Source organism: Pteropus vampyrus, unplaced genomic scaffold (genome assembly GCF_000151845.1).
Source record: "Pteropus vampyrus isolate Shadow unplaced genomic scaffold, Pvam_2.0 Scaffold388, whole genome shotgun sequence".
In the NCBI taxonomy this organism is placed as follows: Eukaryota; Metazoa; Chordata; class Mammalia; order Chiroptera; family Pteropodidae; genus Pteropus; species Pteropus vampyrus.
This window is the reverse complement of record NW_011889169.1, coordinates 1,048,790-1,074,793: the sequence shown is the minus strand read 5'-3', so window position 1 is coordinate 1,074,793 and position 26,004 is coordinate 1,048,790. Positions and strand designations below refer to the sequence as shown.

Sequence of the window (26,004 nt, the reverse complement as noted above, 5' to 3'; positions counted from 1 at the left end):
GGAAAAGGGCTTAGAGCAGTGCCTGGAATGTAGTAAAAGTGTCAGCTATCATGACAGTGACAACAATGTGAACACAACCAGGACAACTACTACTATACATTGTTAAGGCTCAGATCAAATGCCTCCACAAAGCATTCCCTGAGCCTTTTACCTGGAAGAAATCATTATCTCATTTGAATTCCTAAAGTACTTTCAACTGTCATCTCTCTTAAAACACTTCTGTCTCATTTTACATTATTTATACATATGTTGTCTCCCTTACTGGACTTTAACTTTCCTGAGAGCAAAATCCACCTCTGATAATGTCTACTTATCACTTACAGCTCCTAGCAGGTGCTCTGATCATAGTATCTACTCAAACACGTGTAGATGGGTGGGTATTTGGTCATGAGCAGGGCACTTCTGCCAGCTCGCAGAGCCTCAACCATTCTTACCACAACATCTTCCAAGATCTTAGTTGGGCAAGGTCTGGAATGAAATTCAAAGTGTTCATCCTCTGATTTCTTCTTTGACTCACGCTCCTGGATTCTTTTCTCAATTTCCAAATCAAAACCAATAGGTTGAGTGGGTGGCTTCACAGGTGGTTTCTTGGGCAAGATGGGTCCACCTTCAAGAATTCTGGGATCAAGTTCTCGTGCTTTGAATTTGTATCTGTAAGTGAGAGTGTAAAAGAAAACCACAACAACAACAAAAATTTTTTTAATAAAACGAAAACTACACAAACAACAAAGTAGGCCAAAAACAGCAAAATAATAATCATTAAGATTAGCCAAAAAAAAAAAAAAAAAAGATTAGTCATCATGCACAGCAAAATTTCAGCTCTCGCTAGCCATTATCTGTACCTCTAGAGCAAAGAATAAATGAGAAAGTCCTAACGGTTCCACCATACTTTAAAAACTGGGGTTTCTCTTCACAGACGAAGCTTCCCCATATGTTCAGGTACAAAAAGAAATGAAGGATACAAGAGACAAACTCCAGTGCCACCCATATTAAGTTCCAATTTCCTCCACTGAACAATCCTTTGGGGGCCATGAAAGTGTGGGACCTACTTAAACTAACCTGGAAGGACACTCCCTAATTAGAATGGTAGGCTCTCCCACCCCAACCTCTGCATTAGTTTTTTACCAGTTTACACTCAGGACATTTCTATAGCTCCACTTTCAACCCTTTAATCATAGGCATGGGGGCACAGCCTACAGAGCCAGTAACTCAAATGCCATTAAGTTCTCATGGCAAGAAAAATACCAACTATCCCCTTCTAGAACAGAAAAGAAAGTGGGCAGGTTCTCGGAACTCTTTCTCAAATACTGCCAGTGGGACTTACTGTTGCAGTTTCTCTAGCTCCTCGGCCTCTTGATCTGCCGTGCTTTTGCAGGTTACAGGCCTTGAACGCCATTTGGTTTGCAGGACAGGAGTCTGTGGGTCTCTGGAAATCTTGGCCACAGCAGATTTGGAGGGTAACAGAGCTGTAAATGGAGATCACAGATATTCACCTGGCTTCCAAGACCCTGTTTACCGGTAGGTGCTGACTCCGGGTGGCAGCCCAGAGATGCCCAAGCACAGAGTGGCTGGCCCTCTACACTCAGCTCATGTCAGTCAACTTGACAAACATTCAGTCCCTTCTTCCCTATCGCTCTTTATTGGGGGATACGACAAAAGTAGCCTTTGAGTAAACTCTACTATCGTCTTCTGAACTTAAAACCACTCATGTCTAATGAATTCCTTATCACTGATGGCACGGGCCTGTACTGCTTTTCTATGGATAACTATTTTGCTTGTTATTGACAAATGAGATTTTTGCTTATTCCGGCTTTAAAATAAGACCTTCCTAAAGACCAAATAATAATTTTAAATTTTATAAACTCCCTAAAAGCACCTATATCGAAGCCTCAAGACTATCTCTCAGAGAAAGTAGAATGGAGGGAAAAAAAAAAAAAACTATGTCAAAGCATCAATATTAAGACCATCATTACCACTCATAGACAACATTGATTTACCTAGCCAGGGGCAACCTTGTCGATTTTCATAATTATAAATGAATCCTCTAATTTAGATCTTATCACATAAGATATGAAGATAGAAACCAAGTCTATTTATTTTAGAAATAAGCCAGGCTTCAAGTATATATATAACCATTATTTAGCTATAACTCTAAGTAGCTTAATTTTTATTTCTATTTGCCAGGACCAAAATTCTAAGAGCAGGACATATTAGACTCCAACAGTCATATACTATTTGAATAGTCACATTTAATATTTAAATTTCCACTAGGATTAAAAAAAAAGACATTTTTGTAATATAAAACTTGACAACTGGCTACTAGAACAATATAATAACAGTATTAAGAAATGCTATACCTATAGGAACTTGTCTGGCTACCTAACACAGCACTAAACAATGCTTATGCAAGGCAGAAAAACCTGAGACCTTAAAGGCACAATGATCAGATTCAGATTCGGCCTTATCCAGAATGCTAGCCTTATACTCTGGACAACTATTTTATACCACTTCCGTGTTTCAAACTTCCTTCCCTTTCTTCTTGTAGTAATTACTTTCATAAAAATAGAAGCTATTAGATTAGAATCCTCTCATCTCTTCACCACCAAATCCACACACCCATCAGCATTTGCATCTATTCCTCTCTTCCAACCTCTTTTTTCGAAGAACTCCACCTGTGCTAAGTATCTCTCCCCTATCTGCCTGTACAGGGACTTAACCATTGGCCATCTCCTTTCTCTGCCAGAGACTCCTCAGCATGTAGAAACGTTCTACCTATCTCGCACCTCCTTCGACTTTGTCATCTCCCTCCACATGCACAGCACTTAACAAAATTTGTAATAATCTATTTGTTTCTCTCTCTCACTGAATTAGAAACTTGATATTGAGTAGCACCAAGTCCATTTTGTTCATTTCTATATCCCTTACGCCCAACACAGCGCCTGGTTTGCAGTAGTAAAAAAATTTGTTGAATCACTGAATAAAAGCACACAACCTTGAGTGAATGGAATGCCTTCATTTTCTATAGGTAAGTAAGTGTACTGTGACATTCTGACACAAGGCAAAGGTATCCTTGATATATAATGACACATCACGTAACCTTGATTCCCCTTGGACATTTACTAACCAGGAAGATCAAGGTGGTTGATGGGCACAAGTGGACAGATAGCTGGGTGGTTTGAGAAATGCTCAACAATACATTAGTTATCTGTATGGCACATACCATACTTTAGTTTAAAAGTCAGGATTACAACTAAAGACAAATTTGTGCCTAAGATGTAAGCAAAGGAAATTCCAGGGGAGACTCCAGCTAGCTATGATTTTGGTAAGAAACTTACTAATATCATCCTTCTTGCTCCTCAAGTGATATCTGTTAGGGGTTCGTTTATAGAAGGCTTCGACTTGCTGTGCAAAGGGCACATAAGGACTAGCAGTTTCATCAAATGTTCTTTTCTTTCCTTGGGACAGGTTGAAAGGCTTTATAATGGTACATCCTTTAGTCACTCGGGCCTGTAAAGAGAGAAGTTATTTCTCAAATGAAATGTTACAGAAGCTCAGATCTACCAAAAGTCAGGGGTCCAGGCAAAACCAAGATTATTATTCCTAAGTCTGTCAGTCCTTGAATATGAGTTATAACCAGCCTATTTCCATCTTTTTTTTTTTTTAATAAAAAAGGAAGACAAGATCTAGCATTTAGCAAATTGTCTGTCCTACAGGAGTACATATACACTGATTTTTCACAAGCATGTTAATGTTTTGAAGCAATCAAGAGCAAGTTGTCTTATAATTAGAAGGAAGCAAAAAAAGCTGAAAGGCACCTCGCCCCCAATCCCAGCTAAAAAAAAAAAATTTGATTAGGCTTCTGAGTCTGGATCAGGTCAGGGAGCTGCCTGAATCGCCTGAATGCCACGCTCATGCATGGTCCCAAAAACTGACTATCAGAAGGATCATTGAAAAAGACTATCAGAAGGATCATTCATTTTGATAAAACTGGCCTCTGACTGGAAACGAAATTCTCAAAGAAAGAAGCACACTGCAAGGATTAAGACTTTAAGGACTGGACTGACTTCAACAAATGATGACAAAAATTGCAAGTAGAGATTCTTAGTACCAGAATTTTTATTTAGGTTTGTGACTGTTTTTGTTAGTGGTCTGGTAACAAAACTGCACAGGATTTGAGTGGAGTGCCCCAAACCCGCTGTCCCATAAATTTTGTTTTATTTTGTACACAACTTTGCAGACACGGATTTTTTTCAAGAAATCTGTAACAGCACAAGCTGTAACAAGCCTGTGCTTACAATCTGCCACACATAATTCTATGTTTTATGTATATTCTGAATTCAGTTTCCACAGCAACTTGGTAAGATGGTTCCCAAAGACAGTGATTTATCACACGGCTAACGGGGGGCAAAGTGAGGATTTAGCTCTATTTTAACTCAATTATGTTATTATAAGTAGTGACCACAAATGCTACACCTGAAATCCTCATTGAAATTGTAACAGGAATATTCATTTAGTCCATTAACTTACAGGAGATGGAGGATGCTTTCGAAGTTCAGATGTAAAGTTCACTTCTTTATACTCCTCCTGGTTCTTAGGATGTTGTTTGATTCGCTCATCTGTGCGGAAGTGGAAGTCGACTGATTTGGTTACCTGGCTCACTGATTTCTTCGCAGGTTGCCCTGAGTGAGGAGCAGAGTAAAACACACAGGTAACACTAAGAATAGAGAACATTAGCAAATCTCCCTTCATCTAGTCTTTTTGGTACTTGTATTTCCATGGATCTAACTTTGTTCACTCTCTACATATAACTCCAAATTTGAAACAGTCCTCAAGGACACTAATATATGTGCAATATTCATTGAGTTCTGTTGGGTTTGAGGCCCTTTGGTCAGATGCAAACTATAAAGAGGTAGCACAGGGGAAAAAAAATCCCATTTCTCAGATGTGGTCATAGCTCTGAAGAGTAACTAGAATACTTTTGATAGGCAAAGCTCTGAATTGACTTTAAAAGCCATTTAACTAAACATCTCTAAGAGGGAAACTCTATAAACTCAAGGGGCACTTTTTCCAACCCCGTAAGCAGGGCTTTCTAGCTTTAATTCCATCAATAATACTCTATGCCAGAGCAAAGCGGAACTCTGACCCCTTCGGCTCCCTCAGTCATACTTTTCTTCCATAGCTACAACTGGATTCACTCAGCTCTTTTTTCCTCTGCCTAGCGTAAAATGGGAAAACAACAAAAACTGGCCTGCCCAGTTACTTTATATTCTGTCTTAATCCTAGTCCCTTCTTTTCCTAAAACAGAGAAAAAGAATTAAAAGGAAAAGAAGGGAGGAATTATTTATACTTGAAGAAATGAGGAAAGGCCTCATGGAAAAAGGCCTCAAAAGATGGGTGTGACTTCAACAGAGGAGAAGAACAGCATGCTGTAAGAAAGAGCCAATGTATATAAACATTCTAGGGAATAATATTTGTGATATAAATGGTACCCATATCCAGCCTTCTAAATAAACATATCTTTTTATGCCAACTGCTGGCTGAGAAAGCCTTTTTGCTTTATAGACTTCAAAAAACCCTACCAAGATTATGAGAGGCATTCCTCATAAATCAGATTCAACCAGACCCAAGCTGACCTGCTCCTGCAAGAGCAAGTTTCTTAAATTCTTCGTTCTTTTTCCGCATCTCCATCACCTCCTGCTGCATTTTCATGCTCTTCTCCAGCTCTTGCTCCTCAGTACTTTTCAGAATCTTCTGCCTAAAGGGCAAATCAATAAAAGAGATGAGAGGCTCAATGATTCAAAATAATCTAAAGGCATTAGATTAGATCTTTAATCTGTGATAAAATAATCATCCAAACCAAAAAGTATTATCTAATAGATTGATACTGGCTTAATTAGATAACCTATGGTGGTGGGGAGGGGATTGAGATGCACAATTTATACCAAAATATTGAACAATTCTCAGTAAAAAAAATAACTAAAATAGACTATAGACGATATTACAAAAGACCCACAAATTTGACTATTTAATGATTAGCTAAAACTAAAATTAAAATACTAGTAGAATGAGGAAAGTATTTACAACAAATGTGGTTAAAGTTTAATAATATATACAAAACATATACTGTGATAGAGAGGACAGACATAGGAGTAAAGCCAACCAGAGTTCACATCTCAGCTCTGTCATTTCATTTTCTGCCTATGTGATCTTGAGAAAACAATTTAACCTCTCTGAGCCTCAGGTTTCTCCACTGTAAAATAAGGAATATACTCATCATCAACAGAATATTTGTCACTATTAAATCAGATGTTTCTGAAATACCCAATGCATAGTAAAAGTTCAATTTAGTAGTAATTATTAGTAATGAGAATATTACTAAGAGTACTTGTAAATGAATAGAAAAGGAAACAGACAATTCACCCAAGAAGAAGCTACAGTAATACATGTTTTCAGCAATCCAGCAAATAAAAATTAAAATAATTTGATGCCATAAATATTCTATCAATTAAATTTGAAACAATTTTAAAAGTGAAAAAAATTTCAATGCAGATGAGACTACAAGGAAATAAAAATATTCATTCAAAGCTGATGGCACTGTTAATGCATACATTCATGTCGAAAATAAAATTGGCAATAAACATCACTAGCCATAAAACCAGTCGTACGTACCCTTTGATCGAGGAATTTCTCTTTCTTTAGCCTGAGGACTAGTCAAGGAAAAGGCTCTGTCTATAAAGATGTTCACTGAATACTTCCAATAGTGAAAAATTGGAAAATGCATTTTCAACAGGAAATAGTAAAATATTTCTATTGAGAATATTAACAATCTATCGAAAAAGTATAAATGTGAAGATAAACTACAGGAAAAAAAAAGTCTCTGGTGACTTTAAAGAACCCAAAGGTTATTTATAGACTGATTGTGAAAATATGTATTTTACTTGAATGAAGACCAGAAGAGAGCTTGGCAAAATAAAAACTGTTCAATTTAGGTAGTAAGAACCTTTACTAACTTTTTCCTTTTATATTTCTTTTAATTTGTTTTAATAGTATATTTTTTCTAATGTTTAAGACTTGAGCACCCGCCAGGACATAAAACAATTCACCTCACCATGGTTATAATTTCTGGAGTTTCCCAAGTTCCATGTGTACCAAACAGACTACAAATGCACCTGTTTGTAATTTTATTCTATTGACTCTAACGTTTAAATTCAAAAAAGAAGCATACCTCACAGGTGGTATACAAGACACTGTATTCCTGCCCTTGGCTTTCTCTGGGGAAGACTCATTCTTTTCAGAAGTATCTTGATGAACACTGCCTTCTTCCTCTTCTTCTGGCTTCTTTTTATTATTAGAACTTGAGTTCAAAAGGATGAAAAATATCTCTTAATTCCTTAAAGTATACCCTGCTCTACCCTCCTTCCCAAATCTACCATATATGGCTTAAATTTTCTCATTCTTTATGACAACAAGCATGCTTCAACCACAAAATTCTTCCAAAGTAACACCAGATTACATATACCAATGGCCACAATGGGTAAACTTTGAGAACGCCAATAGAAGTCAAGGTAACAGCTGTCTGGTGATGGTTCAGGAGAGTAGGAGGGATTCCAACTGCTCATCATCAAATGCATAAATGGCAGACAGACAGCTGTTTATCCAATATCTATTCCATTTTCTTTCTTATTAATAGAACTCCAATTTTGTTTGGAGCAACAATGTACAAAGGCAAAAATACTGTACTTGCGACAACTGCCTCTAACAGCAATTAGGAGGGATCCACGACACAGCTGGGCAACTAAGATAAAACAAAGATTTCTGGAAAATATTTCACTTTTGTGATATGCCCCTCTTCCTTTGTCTCCTTCTTCCCTTGAACATAGATATGATACCTAGAGATATAGCAGCTATCTTGTGAAAAAGAGGCAACAAGCACAAGGAAGAAACTAAGAAACAGAGAGCAGCTATCTTGAGCAACAAGTATGAAATAAAAGCTAAGACTCACAGAGATGCTGCCCTGACATTGTTCAGTCACTGAACAAAGGCAACAGCAAATAAATAACTATTCTGTAAACCATTCTAGCTAAAGAGGCTACAGCAAAATACATTCCCAACTGATAAAAATAAGAACAAGTACCATATATTCTGTTTGCTATTAACTACAGTAGCAAACAAGGGTAAAACCTATGCCAGACAGAGGCTGTGGCTACTTACACTTTCATTCTTTTGGAGGGTAGAATTTCGTTGATTATTACAGGAGTAGCACATCTCTTGGCTTTTATTTTTACATGGTGTTTTTCTTTCTGTGCCAGATCCTTCCGAGCAGAGAGTCTAGCAGATCTTCTATGGTAGAAGAATTGACAAGATTTATCTAAAATGAAAGCATCTACTATATGCAAATGTTCTTCAGAAATATGAAAGTATGTCAAACTACAAAGGGTTATAAAAAGTTTAGTGGTATTATTTCCACTCAAAATCAAATCTCTTCTTGTCTGATAGTTCTTGAAATTTCATCATAAAATGTTGGTATTTAAATGCATTGGTGTGTAGAAATTAGATCTCAATAAAGCTGATTTTTTTAAAGGCACTGGCGATCACCGAGAATTCCCTCCTTTTACAGGTAAGAATGAAAGTTTAAAAAGGTGAGGTGACTTTACCGACCCTGTTACAGAGCTAATTAAAGTTAGAAATGAAATTATAGATCAGGTCTCCTAAAAACTGACTATAGTATTTCTTTTCTCCTTTTTTAGTCATGCCCCCTTTTTTTTTGTTAAAATATAACACATAACAGAAAGTATGCAAAACAAAATTTAAGTTAAATGATTACAAAGTGAAGACTCATGAAATCACCACCTAGGTTATAAAACACAACGCTGGCAGCAGCTGCTATTTTGACTTGTCTTACAATAACCATTACTTTTTCTTTATCATTGTACCACATAGACAAGCATATTAGTTAGGAAAGAAACAAACAAAAACTTTATATAATGTAATGAGAATGCTGTTTTGTTTTATATAATGTAATGAGAATGCTGTTTTGTTTTATCTGGTTTATTTCACTCAACATTATATTTGTGAGATTCAACCACACTGATTCATGTAGCTTCAATTCACTGTTTCCAATGCTGTAGCATGCATTGTAGGAATGTATTGCTATTTATAAGTCTGCTGCTGATTCTCATATATGTCTCTTGGTGCACATGTGCACATGTTGCTGTTGGGTATATTAAGTCATAAGAGTGCTAGGTCATATGACTAGCACAATTGAAGTTGTTTTCCAAGATACCTGAACCAATTTATGCTTAGACTGGCAAATTTATAAGAGTTGCATTGCTCTACATCCTCTTGAACACTAGGTATTATCAAGTGATTTAATTTTAGCCATAATAGTATGGAGAATTTCACTGTGGTTTTAATTTGCTTTTCCCTGATTAACCAGTGAGACTGAGCAACTTTTCACGTTTATTGGCTATTTGGTTATCCTCTTTCATAAAGTGGTTTCATAAAGCGGTTTCATAAAGCCTGCCTGCTTTCTATGGGTTCTCAATCCTTTCCTAATAGATTAGTAGGGATTCTTTAAATATTATAAATATGTAGGTTTTATCTGTTTCAAATATCTTTTCCCACTAAGGGGGTTGGCTTTTTACTCTCTTTATAGTATCATTTGATTAGATAAAGGTGCTCGAATACATTAACCCTCTTCTCTATTATGGTCAGTGCTTTTCTGTGTGTATCCTATTTAAAAATTCTTTCCATATTCCAAGGTCATAATGATATTCTCCTATACTTCCTTATTTGAACTTTAGCTATCATATTTAGATCTACCATTTAGATCTACAACCTACCTAGAACTGACTATTTTCTATGGAGTTACGTAGAGTCCAAGTTTCATTTTGTTCTTTTGGATATCCATTGTCCAATCATTGTTTAATGAAGAGAGAAGGGAAAAAAAACACCCTTACCCTACAGGTCTACAGTACCACCTTTGTCATATATCATGTACATACATGAGAAAATGAGTTTCTATTTGATTCCACTGGTCTCACTGATCCTTGGGTAATACCACAAAGCTTTAATTACTATAGCTTTATAATATATCTTGCTATCTACGAATACTTCAAAAGTATCTTGGCTATTCTTGGACCTTGGAATTTCCATATAAATTTTAGCATCAACATATCATTGTCCAAAATGAAAACCATTGGGATTTGTATCGGTATTGCACTGAATCTATAGCTCAATTAGGGAAAATTGTTATCTTTATAATATTAAAGCTCCTAATCTGTGAACATGGTATGTCCTACCATTTATTGGGATCTTGTATAATTTCTCTCAAGCCTTTTTGTATAAAAGTCCTAAACACTATAAGACATTATTATATATTCAAATTGTTATGCTATTGCATTGAGTACCTAATTTAAGAGTGTTTATTACGGAGAATTTAAAACATTAAAAATTAAAAGAATAATAAAATGGACTGCTAGGTCCTTGTTATCCGGTTTCAAGAACTATCAACTCAGTCAATCAGGCATCAATTTTCCCTCCATCCACTCTCCTAGATTTTGAAGCAAATCCCAAATATCCTGTCTTTCATCTACAAATATTTTCATCCTAATCTCTAAAAAATACATGGAAGAGTGAATTTATCAGGCAAATTATTTATATATCATTACAAAATGTAGACAAAATATAAAAATCTGAATATCTGAAGGCTCTGGCACGTGACCAAAAGCAGGCAGAAAACAGAGGAACATTTGTCCATGAAAAATAGCAACTGCAAAGGTTAAGAATTATGAGTTAGTAGGTTTTTTGCCTGAGGGTGCTCCCCAAACATCAGAGAACTCCAGTCTTACTGGATGGAAATTTCTGAGATGATAGAACTCAATGCCAATATATAGCAGCTAGAAAAATCCTGGAAGTGAAAGAGCTACAGAAAATGTCACTCAAATTCTGAGCAAAACTCTGCACAAACTCCTACTTCATTGTTAAAACTATGCATGTTTAGGGGAGACCCAGGGGGCCTAGCAAAAAAGCAAGCAGAAACTAATGAGGAATCCATTCTAAAAAGACATAATTACACTAGGTTTAAGACTGGTGAGTTTGCTTTTTTGTTAAGTGCATTCTGCAATGTGTATATAGTAGGATAGCACAAAGCTAAAGTCTTACTAGCACGAAGTATCAGAAGACAAACATCGGGGCTGGCAGAACAGCTGGAAATTTAAAGGGAAAACTCCAGATGCAGGAGCATTTGAGATCTTGCTCCCCAACACATGTCATCAGTTTGGCTCAAATAAACTCTTATTGAAAAAATAAATTTAAGAACTCCAGATGCAAGAGTTTATATTCAGCCTTGGCTGACTGCTAGCATAGGGGAGACTCCAGGGAGCCAGACTAAAAAAGCAGCAGCTATATATGCAAACATATAAATGGCCAGTAATCACATGAAAATGTGATCAACATCATTAGTCATCAGAAAATGCCAATTAGTAACACAATGAAATATCATTAAAAAGACTCACAATACCAAGTGTTGGCTAGATGTGGAGCAACTGAAACTCTCATATATTGCTAGTGGGAATATAAAATAGTGTTAATTTTAGAAAACGTTCCGATTGTTTCTTATAAACATATACTTAATAGTATGACCCATCGATTCTATTCCTTAGGTATCTACCCAAGAGAAACACTGTCCTCATAAAGACCTACAGGTAACTACTCATAAAAGCTTTATTTATAACAGCCCCAAACTGAAAACACCTCAAACGTCCATCAACTGGTGAATGGATAAACTGTAGTATATTCAGTCAATAAAATTTATTATCAGCAATAAAAAGAAATAAAATCCTGATACATGCAAAGGCATGGATGAATCTCAAAAGCACATGCTAAGTGAAAGAAGTCAGATATAAAAGAGTACATACTATACAATTCCATTTATACAACTATCTAGAATAGGCAAAATTAATCTGTGGTGACAGAAATCAGAACAGTGGCTGCTTCTGGATGGAAGGTGGGAGAGTAAGAAGGTAGAAAGAGCAATCAGGATTGACTGTAAAAAGGGGCAGGATGAGGGAAATTTGAGATGATAAAAATGTTCTGTACATTTTGGATATGGTGTTGTAGTTGCTTGGAGGTATATATTTGTCAAAACTAACCAGACTATATATTCAAGATATATACATTTTTCTATATGCAAATTATACTCCAACAAAATCAGTCCATTTTTAAAAAGACTAGGAAATCTAAAAATTAGAAAGAAGGCAAAGCACACGAAGACATGACCATATTGGATTATTACTTCAATTTAACATATAATGATGTTATAAACTAAAAAGAATAATTGCTGGGTGTCTTCAGGGAGAAACGGCTAGGAGACGAGATTCCAAAACATTAAAACATACATTTGTGGTAAAATTTATTTATCCATTCACCTCTTCCATGGAAAAATTATTATGACAGACTACTGCCTTGACTGTTAACTATTCTGTGTCAAAGGAGTTTTGTCATCTTTTAGCCTATCCATCAAAACAATGTGAAAATAAAACAGTAGGGAATTTGTATGATTGTCTACACCATTTTATTCTATCTGCTGTTCCTTTCTAGATTAGGCATCTCTGGATTAAGATAAATCTGAGACCTGATAAAATGGCAGTAGTGTTTTGCCTCTTATTACCCATTTTCAAAACATAGTATCATTTACAAAGTACTGTCATATACTATCTTATTTGGCCCTTTCTTACAATTAGCCTGAGAATAATTATTCTCAGTACACTGAGGTTTTAAATGGTAAAGGGTACCTGCCTTAAAAAAAAAAAATTTCAAGTCTTCTGACTCAAAGCAGCTGGCTTCCTGTCATACAATGATTTCCAAAAAGCATTCTAGAATTCAGCAGAATAAGGGACAAATTTAGTAATCATATACGTATACAAAATGGAGAATTCAGCAGAATAAGGGACAAATTTAGTAATCATATACATATACAAAATGGAGAAGAAATAAGGGACAAATTTAGTAATCATATACGTATACAAAATCATATACGTATACAAAATATTAACACTTTCTTAGATTCTGAAGAAATCTATAGGATACTGGGTCCCTTTTCCACATGCCCTACTTCACAATTTAAACATGGAACAGAAACCATAGAATCAACCATTAGCAATCTCTTAAGACTCCTGTGATATATACCTAGCTGGTTGAGATTTCAAAGAATTCTTTGACTGTAATGAGCTTCTTTACCAGAAAAGATTACTATAAGCTTATATGATACCATCCTCAAAAGGTGATACCCTTATGCTAGCATAGGCTTTGCAAAGGGTAATTTCATCACTCTGAGCAATAATAGTATAAATATTCTGTCTTTTTCTTCCTTGAGGATATTCTAGGTAGCATCAAAGTATAAAGCAATAAACAGTGGGTTGGTGGTAATTATTAGATGGTGAAAAGTTTTTAAAAATCTAATTTGAATAGATATTTGATTAGCGCCATCTGAAGGCAATGTTAAGACTCACAGCAACCAAATACTACGTTTTTGTGATCAAAAAGATAATACTGATACAAAATGCAGCATTCAAAGACATTAGATGTTCTGAGACTGCTAGTGCCAAGATTACAGATTAACCTACCCATCCATCCATTTGTTCATTCATCAAGCATTTATTCAGCTTCTGCCAGAATTCATTAAGCACTGTTTACTTACAATGGGGAAAAAAATCTGTCAAATATTCATACAAATAAATGTAAAATTGCAATTCATGTTGATGGTGCAAACAGTAAGGGCTTTGGAACCGAACCGATCCTGGCTCTGAAATAAACTTACCTTGGACAAGTAACTTAGTACCTTTGAGTCCTTATCTATGAATTAGACATATTATCTACTACAACTCATAACATAAAGAGTCTAATATAGTATGAGACACATATTAGGTGCTCTGTCTAGTAACCATTCTTTAAACATTATTAAAATAACCACCACTTTCAAGCTCCAAGACAGTCTTACCTCTGAGACTGGGCAGGAGTATTTTTGGAGATGGTTCCCTTGACTTCCAGGGAAGAACAAGCATTTGATGGAATGGACTGTTGCACCAGATTTTCTTTTTCTGCCTCTTTGTAATTAGTGTTGTCAACTGCATGAGAGTAAAAACTAGTCAGCACTGAAATCCCAAAGAAATAAGTTGGAGATGATACAACATACATACACACACACACACACAACATAATACAAAATTCTAGATTGACATTTTTATATATATGTGAGTGTAAGCAGTGGAACATTTAGTTCCAGTGAAATCTTACACAGAAGACCAATTTATAAAAGCTACTTTGGTTGAAGTAGAAATGAAGTATCCAGGGCCCTGCCCATTTGCCAGCCAAAGGGACTACCTAAAGAAAAAATTGTCCCCAATACATCCTCATGACATTTTAAAAAGATAAAAATTTGAAAGCTTCCACAGAGAAAAAGAAATTACCCAAGATGTAAGGAAAATAGGATAAGCTGGATTCCTCATCAGTGACACAGGATAATAGAAGATAAAAGAACAATGCCTTTAGAGTGGTCAAAAGAATTTTTAAACTATAATTATATATTAAATCAAACTTTCAATTATATATGGAGGCCAAACGATGACATTTTCAGACATGTGAAAATGCAAAGTCCTCTTCTCCTGCACCTAATCTTAGGAAGTTCCCTGAGGATGTATTCCAGCAAAATGAAGGACAGAGGAAAGAATACAAAAAAGAAGGCATAAGAGCCAGGAAATGAGGCAGCAGAGATAGTCAGATATTAAGAAAAATAATGTCCCCTCTAAAAGCAGTTATAACTCCCAAGGATCATTGTCCAATATGAAACAAACTATAAGTATGACAAAATTTAAATAATTGATGAAGCTTAAAGAAAAGAGAATCTACTTGACCTTGATGTCAGGTTATCGTTATGTGGCTCAAGGGTGTAACAAGGAACTGTGGAGAACCAAGAGAACCAAGAAGAAATGTAGTTGGCATCATACTAATTGATCTGGCATTGTACAATATTTATATAATCATAGTAATATAAATATTGCTGATATAAACAAACTACGAGATATTATGGGTATAACCACAATTTAAAACAATAAGAGTAAAAAGATGTAGCATTTGAGAAATGGGACTGGGTAGAGGGATAGGAAGGGGAAGAGGATCATTTCAAAAAGATAAAGTAGTCAAGTCATCAAGATGACAGAACCACTTAAATATTGATGCACCTAATAAGAGCTTCAAAATAAATGAAGCAAAAACTACAAGAAAAAATAGACAAATCCATAATTATAGTCTAAAATGTAATACTTCTTTCTCTAATTGATGAAAGAAGTTGACACAAAAATCATTAAGAATATAATAGTCATAAATAATATATAAATGAATGTGCATGGCTGTATTCCAATAAAACTTCATTTACAAAAATATGTAACTCAGCAAGATGTTAAAAATTATAAACATATATGCATCTAACAACAGAGCCTCATACATATGAAGAAAAAACTGACAAAACTAAAGGGAGAAATAGACAAATCAACAAAAATAGTTTAAGACTTCAATATCCTCACTTTCAAAATGGATAGAACAATTAGATAAAAGATCAATAAGGAAAGATAAGACTTGAGCAACACTGTCAAGCAATTTGACCCAATTGACATTTATGTAACTTTCCACCCAATGAGAGCAGGATACACATTCTTTTGAAGTGCACACAGAACATTACCAAGACAGACCCTATTCTGGGCCATGAAACAAGTTTCAATACTTTAAAAAAAATTTAAATCATAAAGTATGTTCTTTGACCACAATGGAATTAAATCCACAAAGAAATCAATAACAGAAAAGATTTCTAGAACCCCTGCAAATACCTGGAAATTAAATAACACATTTCTAAACTAACACATAAGTAACTTGCAACTAGTAGTTAATCCTGGAGCTCTAATGCACAGCATAGAGATTACAGTCAACAATACTGTATTATAAACTTCAAAGCTGCTAAGATACTAGACCTTAATTATTTCTCAAACAAAAAAGAATTATGTGATATGATAGAGGTGTTAATCACATTGCAATATGTAAATGTATCAAATCAATATGCACTCTTTAAACTTATACAATGTTATATGTCAATTATATCTCAATAAAAAAAACCATGGGTCAGAGAAGATATCAAAAGAGAAATTAAAAGTATTTTGAATGGAATGAAAATGAAAACATAGCATATCAAATTTGTGGGATGCCACTAAAGCAGTACTTAGGGAGAGATTTACAGCAGTAAACTCATTAAAAAAAAAAAAGATCTCAAATCAATGACTTCAGCTGCCACCTTAAGAAACTGAAAAAGAAAAAAAGAAAAAAAAATGCATATTGAACCCAAAGTAGGTAGAAGGGAAATAATAAAGGTCAGAATGGAAATCAATGAAATAAAAAACAGACTAGAAAAAAAATCAATGATAAATTGATTGTAGTGGTTTGTACAACTACTCTATGAATATACTATAAAAAAATGAAATGTACATTTTAAGGTGAATTGTATTATGAATTATATCTAAATATAGCTATTATTTTTTTAAAAAAAGAATCATTTTCAAGGATTTATGACCTATTAAAGAATGCCTTTTTTGTCCTGATCTAACAGACAATATTCTACAGATTTAGTAACCACCAGTTCAAATGTCAATCATCTTTTAAAATCAGACACATGACTCAAAGAATTCTTTTACAATGGCAAGCAGTACATTCTTCTCTCCTACTGTTTTATTTCCCAACCAGACCCATTTAAGTTATCTTAAATCTTATCATAAAAAGAAGACAATTATGTATCTGGCAAACAATTCTACTTTACCTTTAATTCTAAGAGATTATTTAAAAAGTGTAGCACATCATTAGTTTCGCTTTCACCATAAAATGAATCAGCCCATTTCACCAATAATAAACCAAGGGATACGGCATTTAGGTTATTCACCCCAGATCTCTCAGGCTCCTAATACACTATTCCACCATTCTGCCAAGGAGCTTTGTATCGACAAGTTCCCTCTCACCTGGTCTCAATGGTGTGACAATAGCTTGCTGAGGATTCGCTTTCCTCAAAGGAGTTTTGTCCTGAAAAAGCGCTCCTGTCCCATTCTTCCCAGGAAACTTATTCTCCAAATTGGCCTTCTCTTCTGTGAAAAGTTAAGAGTGTCATCCTCTAAACAATCAGCAAAGAAGCAAAGTAAGTCAGTGCCATGCACTTAAAATGGAGTCTCAAGCTCCCTACCAGTACACTTCTAATTCATTTGGCAAGTAAAAGCAAAGCTCTAATGATCAAAAGGAAATGAATACACATTATACATCAGAGATAGAGACTATAAAAACTATCGCTAAAACATTGGCAACAGTGAACAATGTATTATAGAAAAGAAGTGCAGACTCTGCATGTATTGTGAATAGCTCTTTATCTTTGCTTGATACACATTTAGGACCATACAAGTGTGAATTGGCCTTATCCACCACCCAGATACATGATGTTCCTGTTTAAGAAACTGTAGCCACCAAGATCTACAGGGCTGACAAGGGGCGTCTCATAGCCTATCTGCGTTGAGGTTCTCCCTCAACTGGGGTGGTGAGAAGGGAGTGTGGGGTGTGTGAGGATGGAACAGAGCAAGGCTGTCTCAAAGAATTTTATCTTAGATTCTGCCATGTCCGAAAGTCAGTGCAAAGCAGTGAAATGCCTGTTGTACCAACCGCCTATCAATAGATAGAAGTGTCAAAAATGTGGTGAGCCCCAGCAATAACACTGTGCATGTACATGGATTGCAACTGTGCTAAAAGATATTATTTGGAAGAAATTAGAAAGTTATGTTAGAGCTAAGGTGGTCTGGAAAAAAAGAGTGGGATTTTTTTTCTTCCAAACTGTACTTAATAGTATTGTTAATACTATTTCCCCTTTGTTTTGTTTTAAAGAAAAACTTAGAAAAAGAGATAGACAATCCAGCCATTTCTTTGGAGTTTCAGTGGAGCAAGGGCATGGAGGAAGACCCCTATAGGGCAGTTGGCCCTCTTATCCACCTTTCTTCCCACACCACTTCCAAGAACCTCTCCTCTTGGGATCCCCAGTGGATACAATTAAAGTCCTTTTCCAAGAGAATGGCATATGCCATCATATTTGGACACTATTATCAGTGACAAGTGTGGCTACAAAGGACTTATTTTTGTCCCCCCAGCACACAGTGATTTCTCTTAATAAAGAGGATAAGGGCAAGAAAAAGAATAAATAAAGGGGCCCCAGCAGCTACTAGCCTGATATCAAATATTATTCCAAAGTAATATAAAAACATAACCACATCTTTATTTATCGTTAGCCTGGTGTCAGGGTATGTGCCATACCATATTACCCAACATCAGGCAATCCTATCTCTGTTTGGGGATTGGGTTCTGAGCAGCATAATCCCTCCATTTAAAAATGAATTGGGAAGAGGTAGCAAGAGCAAGGTGAGTGTAGTTATAAAACAGCAATACAAGGATCCTTGTGATGTTAGAACTGTTCAGTATCTTGACTGTGGTAGTAGATACATGAACCTACACAGGTGATGAAATCGTGCAGAACTTAATACACATAAACAAAAATGAGTACAAGTGAAATGAGAAATCTGAGTAAGATTGGTGGATTATATAATGCCAATATCCTAGCTGTAATATTATATTCTATGCCCAGTGACAAGTAGAGCAAGTTTTTATGTGGCTGTCATAAGTACAGACATGTTTTTGATTTCTAGAGTTTCATTTGACTTTGTTTCATCATATTTCTGAAGAAATATGGATTTCTGGATTTTCCCTTATGTCTCTAAAGCTTAAATACTTGTCATTCTTAACTGTAAAATAACATTAATTTGTACTTATAGTCTATTCCCCAAATACTTCAATTATTTGTCTCATATCATGGATGACAAAGTACCTTCATGCAGACAGGAATTATATTTTATTTTCTTATAACCCCTTCTATTTTTTGAAAAGTCTTCAAAACACTTAAAATGGCTGGGGAAAAGCAAACACTTACCAAACCAAGAATCTATGTCTTGGGTATCTTCCTCATCATTCAAAGATGTAAAATTGATGAAGTCCATGGGAGCGTCATAGGAATAAGAGGCTTTAACTTGTGACATTGTCCCCACCTTGGTGCAGAAGAGCTGTTTTTTACCAGTATTGGTATCACTTTTCTCAATAGGTCACCTTCTATGGAAAGAAATGGTTCAGAAAATTGTATGCACCTTAATGTAAGGTACTGATTCCCTAGTAATTACTTAGCTTTTACTACCACATTTGCAATTCTGAAAATCATCTGAACAATATGTCTTACTTTTTAAATCAAACTAAAAGTTAACTGTTCTTTTTGGTAACTTGAAGGTACTCCCTGAGGTAAGTATGTTGGAATTAGAAAGAGGAAAAGTTTGATGAGTACTTACAACATGCCATGCACTGTGCTCAGTGTTTTATGTTCATTATTTTAGTTTCCTCTCAACCTACCATTTCCTCACTTCTAGCCACCCCCACATCAAATTTACTCTCTGCCCTGAATAATCCAATTTCTGAAACACACCATTAAATTTTATACCTACCAACCAAAATCCTACTCATCATTCAAAGTCCAATTCAATTCTCTACAAATCCTTTCCTAATTTCTACCTATCACACAAAATTGTTGCCTCTCCAAAGCCATAGTGCTTTATTTACCATCCAATTTTATATTAACTATGCAAACGTCTCTCCTAGTAGACTGTAAATTCCTGAAGACAAGGATGGATTTTACTCACTTGTGTATACCTCATCCATCAACGTGCTTAGAACAGTATTTTAAAGAAAGTGTAAACACAGTTTTGCCGATATAGGTTTTCTTTCCTTATTTTCATAAAAACATTGTCCCTGGGCAAGAAGGAAATGACTTTAAAAAATACATAAAAGGTACAACATACAGATTAAGTAAAAGGAACAAATAAAAGACAGACCCAGCCTACTTCTGTGTACAAACTTCTACACTCTGTCTTGTGGAAACCTGTGTAGGTTTAACATCAGCCCCCAATCCAGCCCTGTATGGTTAAGAAAATAGTTGTAAGTAGCCTGAAAAATAATCTAAAGGCCATACTCACTGGCAAATAATTTCCTATGAAACTCAAAGAACCATTTGTCTTCATCCAGAGAACAACATGTACTTAAAGTATTCTTTATCTTAGAAGTAGATACCAGTAATCACTTGCATACACATTTGTTGAATTAAGTATCTTTCTTAAGCCCTATTTTATAATTATGATTATAAAAAATTAGATCACAAAAAAGCTTTTATTAAAAAAAACTACAGTGCCACACTATTCCATATATATTGATATATATAAATCTTTTTTAAAAATGGGATCATTGACATTTTGCATCTGCTTCACATATTGTGAGCATTTTCCATGCCAACAGATAATGATATACTATTATTTGATGGCTGTACGATGATTTACTTATCTCTATTTTTTAGGCTTTATCCAATACTTTCACTTTAAAGATACTACTAGAAGAATATCCTTGGAGCTGAATTTCGGTACACGTCCATAATTCTTAAGATAAATTCTTAAAGATGGAATTGCTGGCTCTTGATATATACTGTGAAAATGTTCCTCAGAAGAGTAAATTCCCATTGACATTACCAGAGAGGTGTGCCATGCCCCAAACTGTCACCAGTTCTGGGTACTGACAGCCCTCAGTGCTGACTTTCTCTATATTATAACACTATACCTATACTCTTTGAGAGAAATCATAAGGTAAGTTATATCCAACCTCGTTGCTGCTCTTGGTTTAGCCAGCATTTCATTAGCTTCTCTCAGTGGCCTTGGATAATTCAGAAGGTACTTCAGTGCCTCAGAAACATTTGTTCTGATACGTTATTTATTTGGTTTACATAGTGACATAAATCTACACACCAGAAAACTTCATCTTCCCACGGTCTCCTATGAACTCACTGCACTCACAGATACCTTAATAACTCCACAGAAATCTTTTTAACAATGTCCCAGCTGAGGTACTTAATGTAGATATATGACAGTTTAGAATTGGGAAGCAGAATCTTAGATAACATCTAACATTTGCAGTTTATAGATAAGGTTTAATTAATGCAAAAAAGGGTTCCTCCAAGACCACACAATAATAATACAAATGACTATGGTAAAAACAATTACCAAAGGTACTTACATGTGCCAGGCACCATGAAGTACTAAATACGTACTATTTCTAATGCTCTCAACAATCCTGTAAAGCAGCAATTATTATCCCCATCCTAGAAGCTGAAGCTAAGAGAGATTAAATGACTTGTGCAACACTGCCATTATATAAAGGCAGAAGGAGACCTAGACTGAGGCTCCTGACTTTAGTACAATGTTCTTTCCACATCGTTTTGCCTTCTAACTCTGTGAGTTAGAAAAGCATGCTAATGTAGTTCAGGTTTCTGTTTTCATTGAAAATAGTACTATATTTTTTTCCAAGTAGATCCTGCCCCCATAGTCTTTTGCCCTGAATAGAAGACTCTTTATTATCTCCATTCTAAATTTTTCACTCTCCCCTTTTCTACTTTCAGTATTCAATTTAACTTAATAAGCTATTTGTTAGCGGTCCACTCATATTATATACTTACCAAGAGCCATAAGATGTGGGCTTGATGACATCTAAACTCTTTTTCACTAATATTCAAGGATGAGACACCAAGTCTCATACAAAAAGTAGATCTAGTCTCAGACACAAAGGAATTTCAAATCTAGACTGTAGCTAAAGTCCTATCACACTCAATAAATAAGATGGCATATAATATTTAAGTTATATAGTATGAACTAAAAGCATAAAGAGAATTATAGATTAACATGGCTTAAATCAAGCCACAGTTAAATATTTTTCATCATCAAAAACAGTAGGAAGCAGTTAACTTCCTGCTGCCTAAGGAGCTCTTAGGCCAAGACCTAGCATAATAAAGACCTTCTGCTTCTATCCGTTCCTTTGATTTGGATGTGTTCTGGGCAAGAGCCAACTGCCCTAGACAGAAAACAAAACTGGAAGCAGGGTGCTTATTAACAAGCTATTGAGGAAGTCCAGGAGAGACACAGTGGTAGTTTGGGCCAGGGTATTGATCACGGATAAGTGAATAGACATGAAATAAATCTTGAAGGTAACAGTGAGAAGATTCAGTGCAAGACTGGATACAGGTATGAAGGAAAAGAAGGAATTGAGAGTAAATCCTAGTGTCTCTTGGCTTGGAAGTTAGATGGACTGTGGCATTATTGACTGAGATGGAGAGAAAACAAACAGAAGGGGCTAAAATCAGGGGTTCTATATAGCACCTGTCACCTTTTGAGAGGACTATATCAAGTATCCACTTGGGTACCTAGCAGCTACTTGGAAAGATAACTCTAAATCTCAGGAGAGGTCCAGGTCATGCATAACACTCTGATCTCCCAAGGTAATGTAGTCTACAGAGCACTGACCCAAACATAATTTTCAGCCCCAATTCTTTATTAGTTCTTGGATCCAGAAAGAGTCACTTTATTCTTCCCGTATTTATTAAACATCTGCTACTGTGTAGCACACTGCCATTGGGATCTATTTTGAAAGAGTTCAAGCTTTTCAAGGACACCGGGTATTAGGGAACTTAGTACCTAGAATGGTTGCCCTAGTAAAGACATGGACCTCTCTCCCTCCAGCAAATGAAGAGGCTCAAGGAGCTGCCGCTACAGTTCTTTCTCAGTCTTGGTGGAATGCAGTCATTTTAATTTTCATGATAAAGCTAAAAGAGCACTATTTTATCAAGATGAATCGGGAGGCCCTGACGAATTATTTCTGGGGACTGGCTGTCAGGCAATTCAAGTGTGACTAGATGAACTTGAATTTGATTATCCTGTTAGTCTCTGTAGAATTGTAACAGCTTTTCTCTGATGGAACTCTCACTTAGTCCTGGCTTACCTATATACTTAAGAATCAATTTCTGCTGAACTTCATTTGAAGTGTATGGTTCCCAGCTCCTATGTTGCACCTAACAACATTGAATTAAGCAGTATCTTTGTTGTACCCCCACCTTCTCAACAATGGTTCTTGGTACGAGACAAGTACTGTGTGATATGTGGCTATGCACACTTCAAAGAACACTAGTTGACACTTTTTTATGGACCACACAATTACTCCCTTCCAAAGAATTTCACCCAACCTTTCATCTGTGAAATCTAGAAGTTTGTGCCCTTGGACATTGAGCAGCAACACAGAAGTAACCCAGTTTAACAATGCCATGTGGCATTTTATTTTTATGTATCTACATGATTTTAATTCATCTTAATCTATTGTAATCCTCTCATGATACATTTGAGAAGAGGCCATTTGTGTTTTTAACTGTCAATGTAGACACGAATCCATGAATAAAACTTGACATATTTTGTTATTAAAAAAAAAGTAGGAAGCACACTCTAATGGAAGTCACCTCCTTGACTGCCACCTTCCAAACCTGGAGCAGCCACAGGACAGTTCTGGCCAATGAAAAGGCAGTAGAATCTGCTGAGGGATGCATAGGAGACCTTTCCTGATATAGATAGCTACAGTCCTTGTTCCTGCCCTTTTCCTTCACTCTTCTTGTCTTGAAGGCAGATGTAATGGCTAGAGCTATAGCAGCCATTGTGTACACATGAGTGGATGGCCAAGAGTATAACAGACATTGACCCTGACTCACTGAGCTACTGATCAGTAATGATCAAATGTCAGCAATCATCTAAGTCCAGACACTAATATTCTTTTTGTATAAGCCATTATAGTTACATTTTGTCACTTATAGCCAAAAACAATCCCAACGAACACAGAAGTACAGAATTCTAGCCCTGTCTCTGGCCATTTACTAGATGTATGTGGCAAGGGGCAAGTCACTCTACCTTTCTTCCCATAAACAAAAAGAAGATATTTCAAATGCTATGACATACACTATCATAGATTTTATCACTGTCTTTTGACCTACTGATACCTTTCCTCTCTTTGACCAAATTTCTATTCAAAGGACCCTTAATGAAGATTCCCCAGTGACTGACAGTGACTAAAATTCCCCTTCTGCTAAGAGGAAGTTTTCCTGTTTTTGTGAACAAATATGCTGGAAGACATGGGAAAATCTTGGATTCCCATGATCTTAATGCCTAACCCAGGTCACTGGGAACACTTCCCAGGCAGGAATGTAATGAAGACAACTAAAGCTGGGGGAGGAAAGAGGCAGGAATGTCATTTGCAGCAACCCCACTTAGCCTCCTAAAAACCAGGATTCCATCAAAGAATGTTGCTGAAAACCACCTGGAAAGTATTCAAATTTAACCCCTCACACTCTTTTCTCTTTTTTAAATTATGGAGCTACACGGCTAGCCTCTTTGGAGTGCAATTTGCTTTTTTCTTTTTGAGAAATTTTGCCAAACATAGAAATTTATCTTCTAGATATGTAAGTATAAGGAAGTTCACTGTAGAATTATACATATGTAAGTATAAGGAAGTTCACTGTAGAATTATTCATAAAAGTCAAAAAACTAAAAACCCAAAGTCCACCAATAGGAGATTGGTTGAAAAAATTATGGCACAAATGTATAATGAAATAGTAACTTTAAAATTAGATAACTTTACATATGTGATTATATGTACAGAATGAGCTCCAAGAGCTATCAAATAAGAAAAGCAAAATGCAGAAGGGTGTGCTTACATTCATGTTAAAAAGAGGAAAAGGGTAATATATACCCTTGTAGAGACATAAGACTATTGCAGAAGGAGACACAAAAGTGTTAACAGTATTTCAGACTGAGAAGAGAGCTGGGACTTCTGGGTCACTATATGAACTTTTCTACTCTTTGAATATGTTTTATTATACAAATGCATACATTTCTAGTTTAAAGAACTAGTTAAGTAGTATTTATTTCCCCCAAAATCTGTGTTTACAGTCCAGAAGTCACTGGGCTTTCTGGAATTTTTAAAAATATTTTTAAATACAGCAATAATTATTAAACCTCTCGATTATTGGAAATATTGCTTCATATTTACATGTTTTATAAATTGGCTTCTAACTTCACATATCCAAATGTTACACATTCTCTTTTTTAATTTTTCTGTATAAAAATAAAATGTTCCAAGGAACTGACTTAATAAAAAAAGTACATAAACTTGGGAAAAGAGTTAAAAATAATAACTACTAATTACTAAGTACTTAATGACATGCCAGGTACTGATGGCAATGTTTTACATGTATTAACTCACTAAATCCTCATAATAACCCTATGAAGTAGGTACTGTTATTACCTTCATTTTACAGAAGTAGAGGCACTGAGAGATTTATTTGTTCATGGTAACACAGCTAACAAGTAGCAGAGCCAGGATTTGAACCCAGTGAGCCCCTAAAGGGTCCTTATCCACTGCACCATACATTGCCTCTCTTATTTATTTTAAAATAAACATTTGTATAGATCAATATCAAATATCAAGGAACAAGAGACAAAACCATTTATAGGTAATAATAACTTCCAAACACTGTCTGCTACAGGCCAAGCACCTTACCAGGCACTTCACATAAATCATCTCATTTAAGTGAAATAAACAACACAGAAGGTAGATATCATCATCACTATTTTACAAATAAGGAAACAGACTCAGAGAAGTTAAGCTACTCCGAGATCACCAACTAGTGCAGTAGTGTTGAGTTTTAAGACCAGAGGTCAATATAATATATAGGGTTTTCTACAAATATTCCTTCAAAAATGAAGTAGGTAACCAAATCTTACCAGTTAGACAAAAAATAAACTCTGCTCTATACAAAAACTAAGCATCACTGACAAATCATAAAGAACACTCTGACAGATTAAAAGCCCTATTCTAAATATACCAGGAAAGCTAAATACACCTGATCTTTATTTAGGTGAAATTTTTAAATCTCAATACTCTTTTTAGCATGAACTCTTTTTTAAAAAGCTTCTTTTGAGCTATCTT

At 35.5% G+C, this 26,004-nt stretch overlaps 1 protein-coding gene across 1 annotated transcript in view; it reads right to left on the bottom strand.

The window, feature by feature from the left end:
• The window catches only part of TPX2 (TPX2, microtubule nucleation factor), a 52,110-nt gene that overhangs the window by 18,405 nt on the left and 7,701 nt on the right, over nucleotides 1-26,004 (bottom strand). Inside the window, exons 3-12 of the mRNA XM_023523290.1 lie at nucleotides 19,052-19,227; nucleotides 17,055-17,177; nucleotides 14,000-14,126; nucleotides 8,212-8,340; nucleotides 7,226-7,354; nucleotides 5,634-5,755; nucleotides 4,528-4,679; nucleotides 3,336-3,507; nucleotides 1,325-1,466; nucleotides 435-651 (exon numbers count right to left, since the gene is read on the bottom strand). Of these exons, the coding sequence (XP_023379058.1) occupies nucleotides 435-651; nucleotides 1,325-1,466; nucleotides 3,336-3,507; nucleotides 4,528-4,679; nucleotides 5,634-5,755; nucleotides 7,226-7,354; nucleotides 8,212-8,340; nucleotides 14,000-14,126; nucleotides 17,055-17,177; nucleotides 19,052-19,157 (1,419 nt within the window). The 5' untranslated portion in view covers nucleotides 19,158-19,227. The remainder of the gene's footprint in view (nucleotides 1-434; nucleotides 652-1,324; nucleotides 1,467-3,335; nucleotides 3,508-4,527; nucleotides 4,680-5,633; nucleotides 5,756-7,225; nucleotides 7,355-8,211; nucleotides 8,341-13,999; nucleotides 14,127-17,054; nucleotides 17,178-19,051; nucleotides 19,228-26,004) is intronic.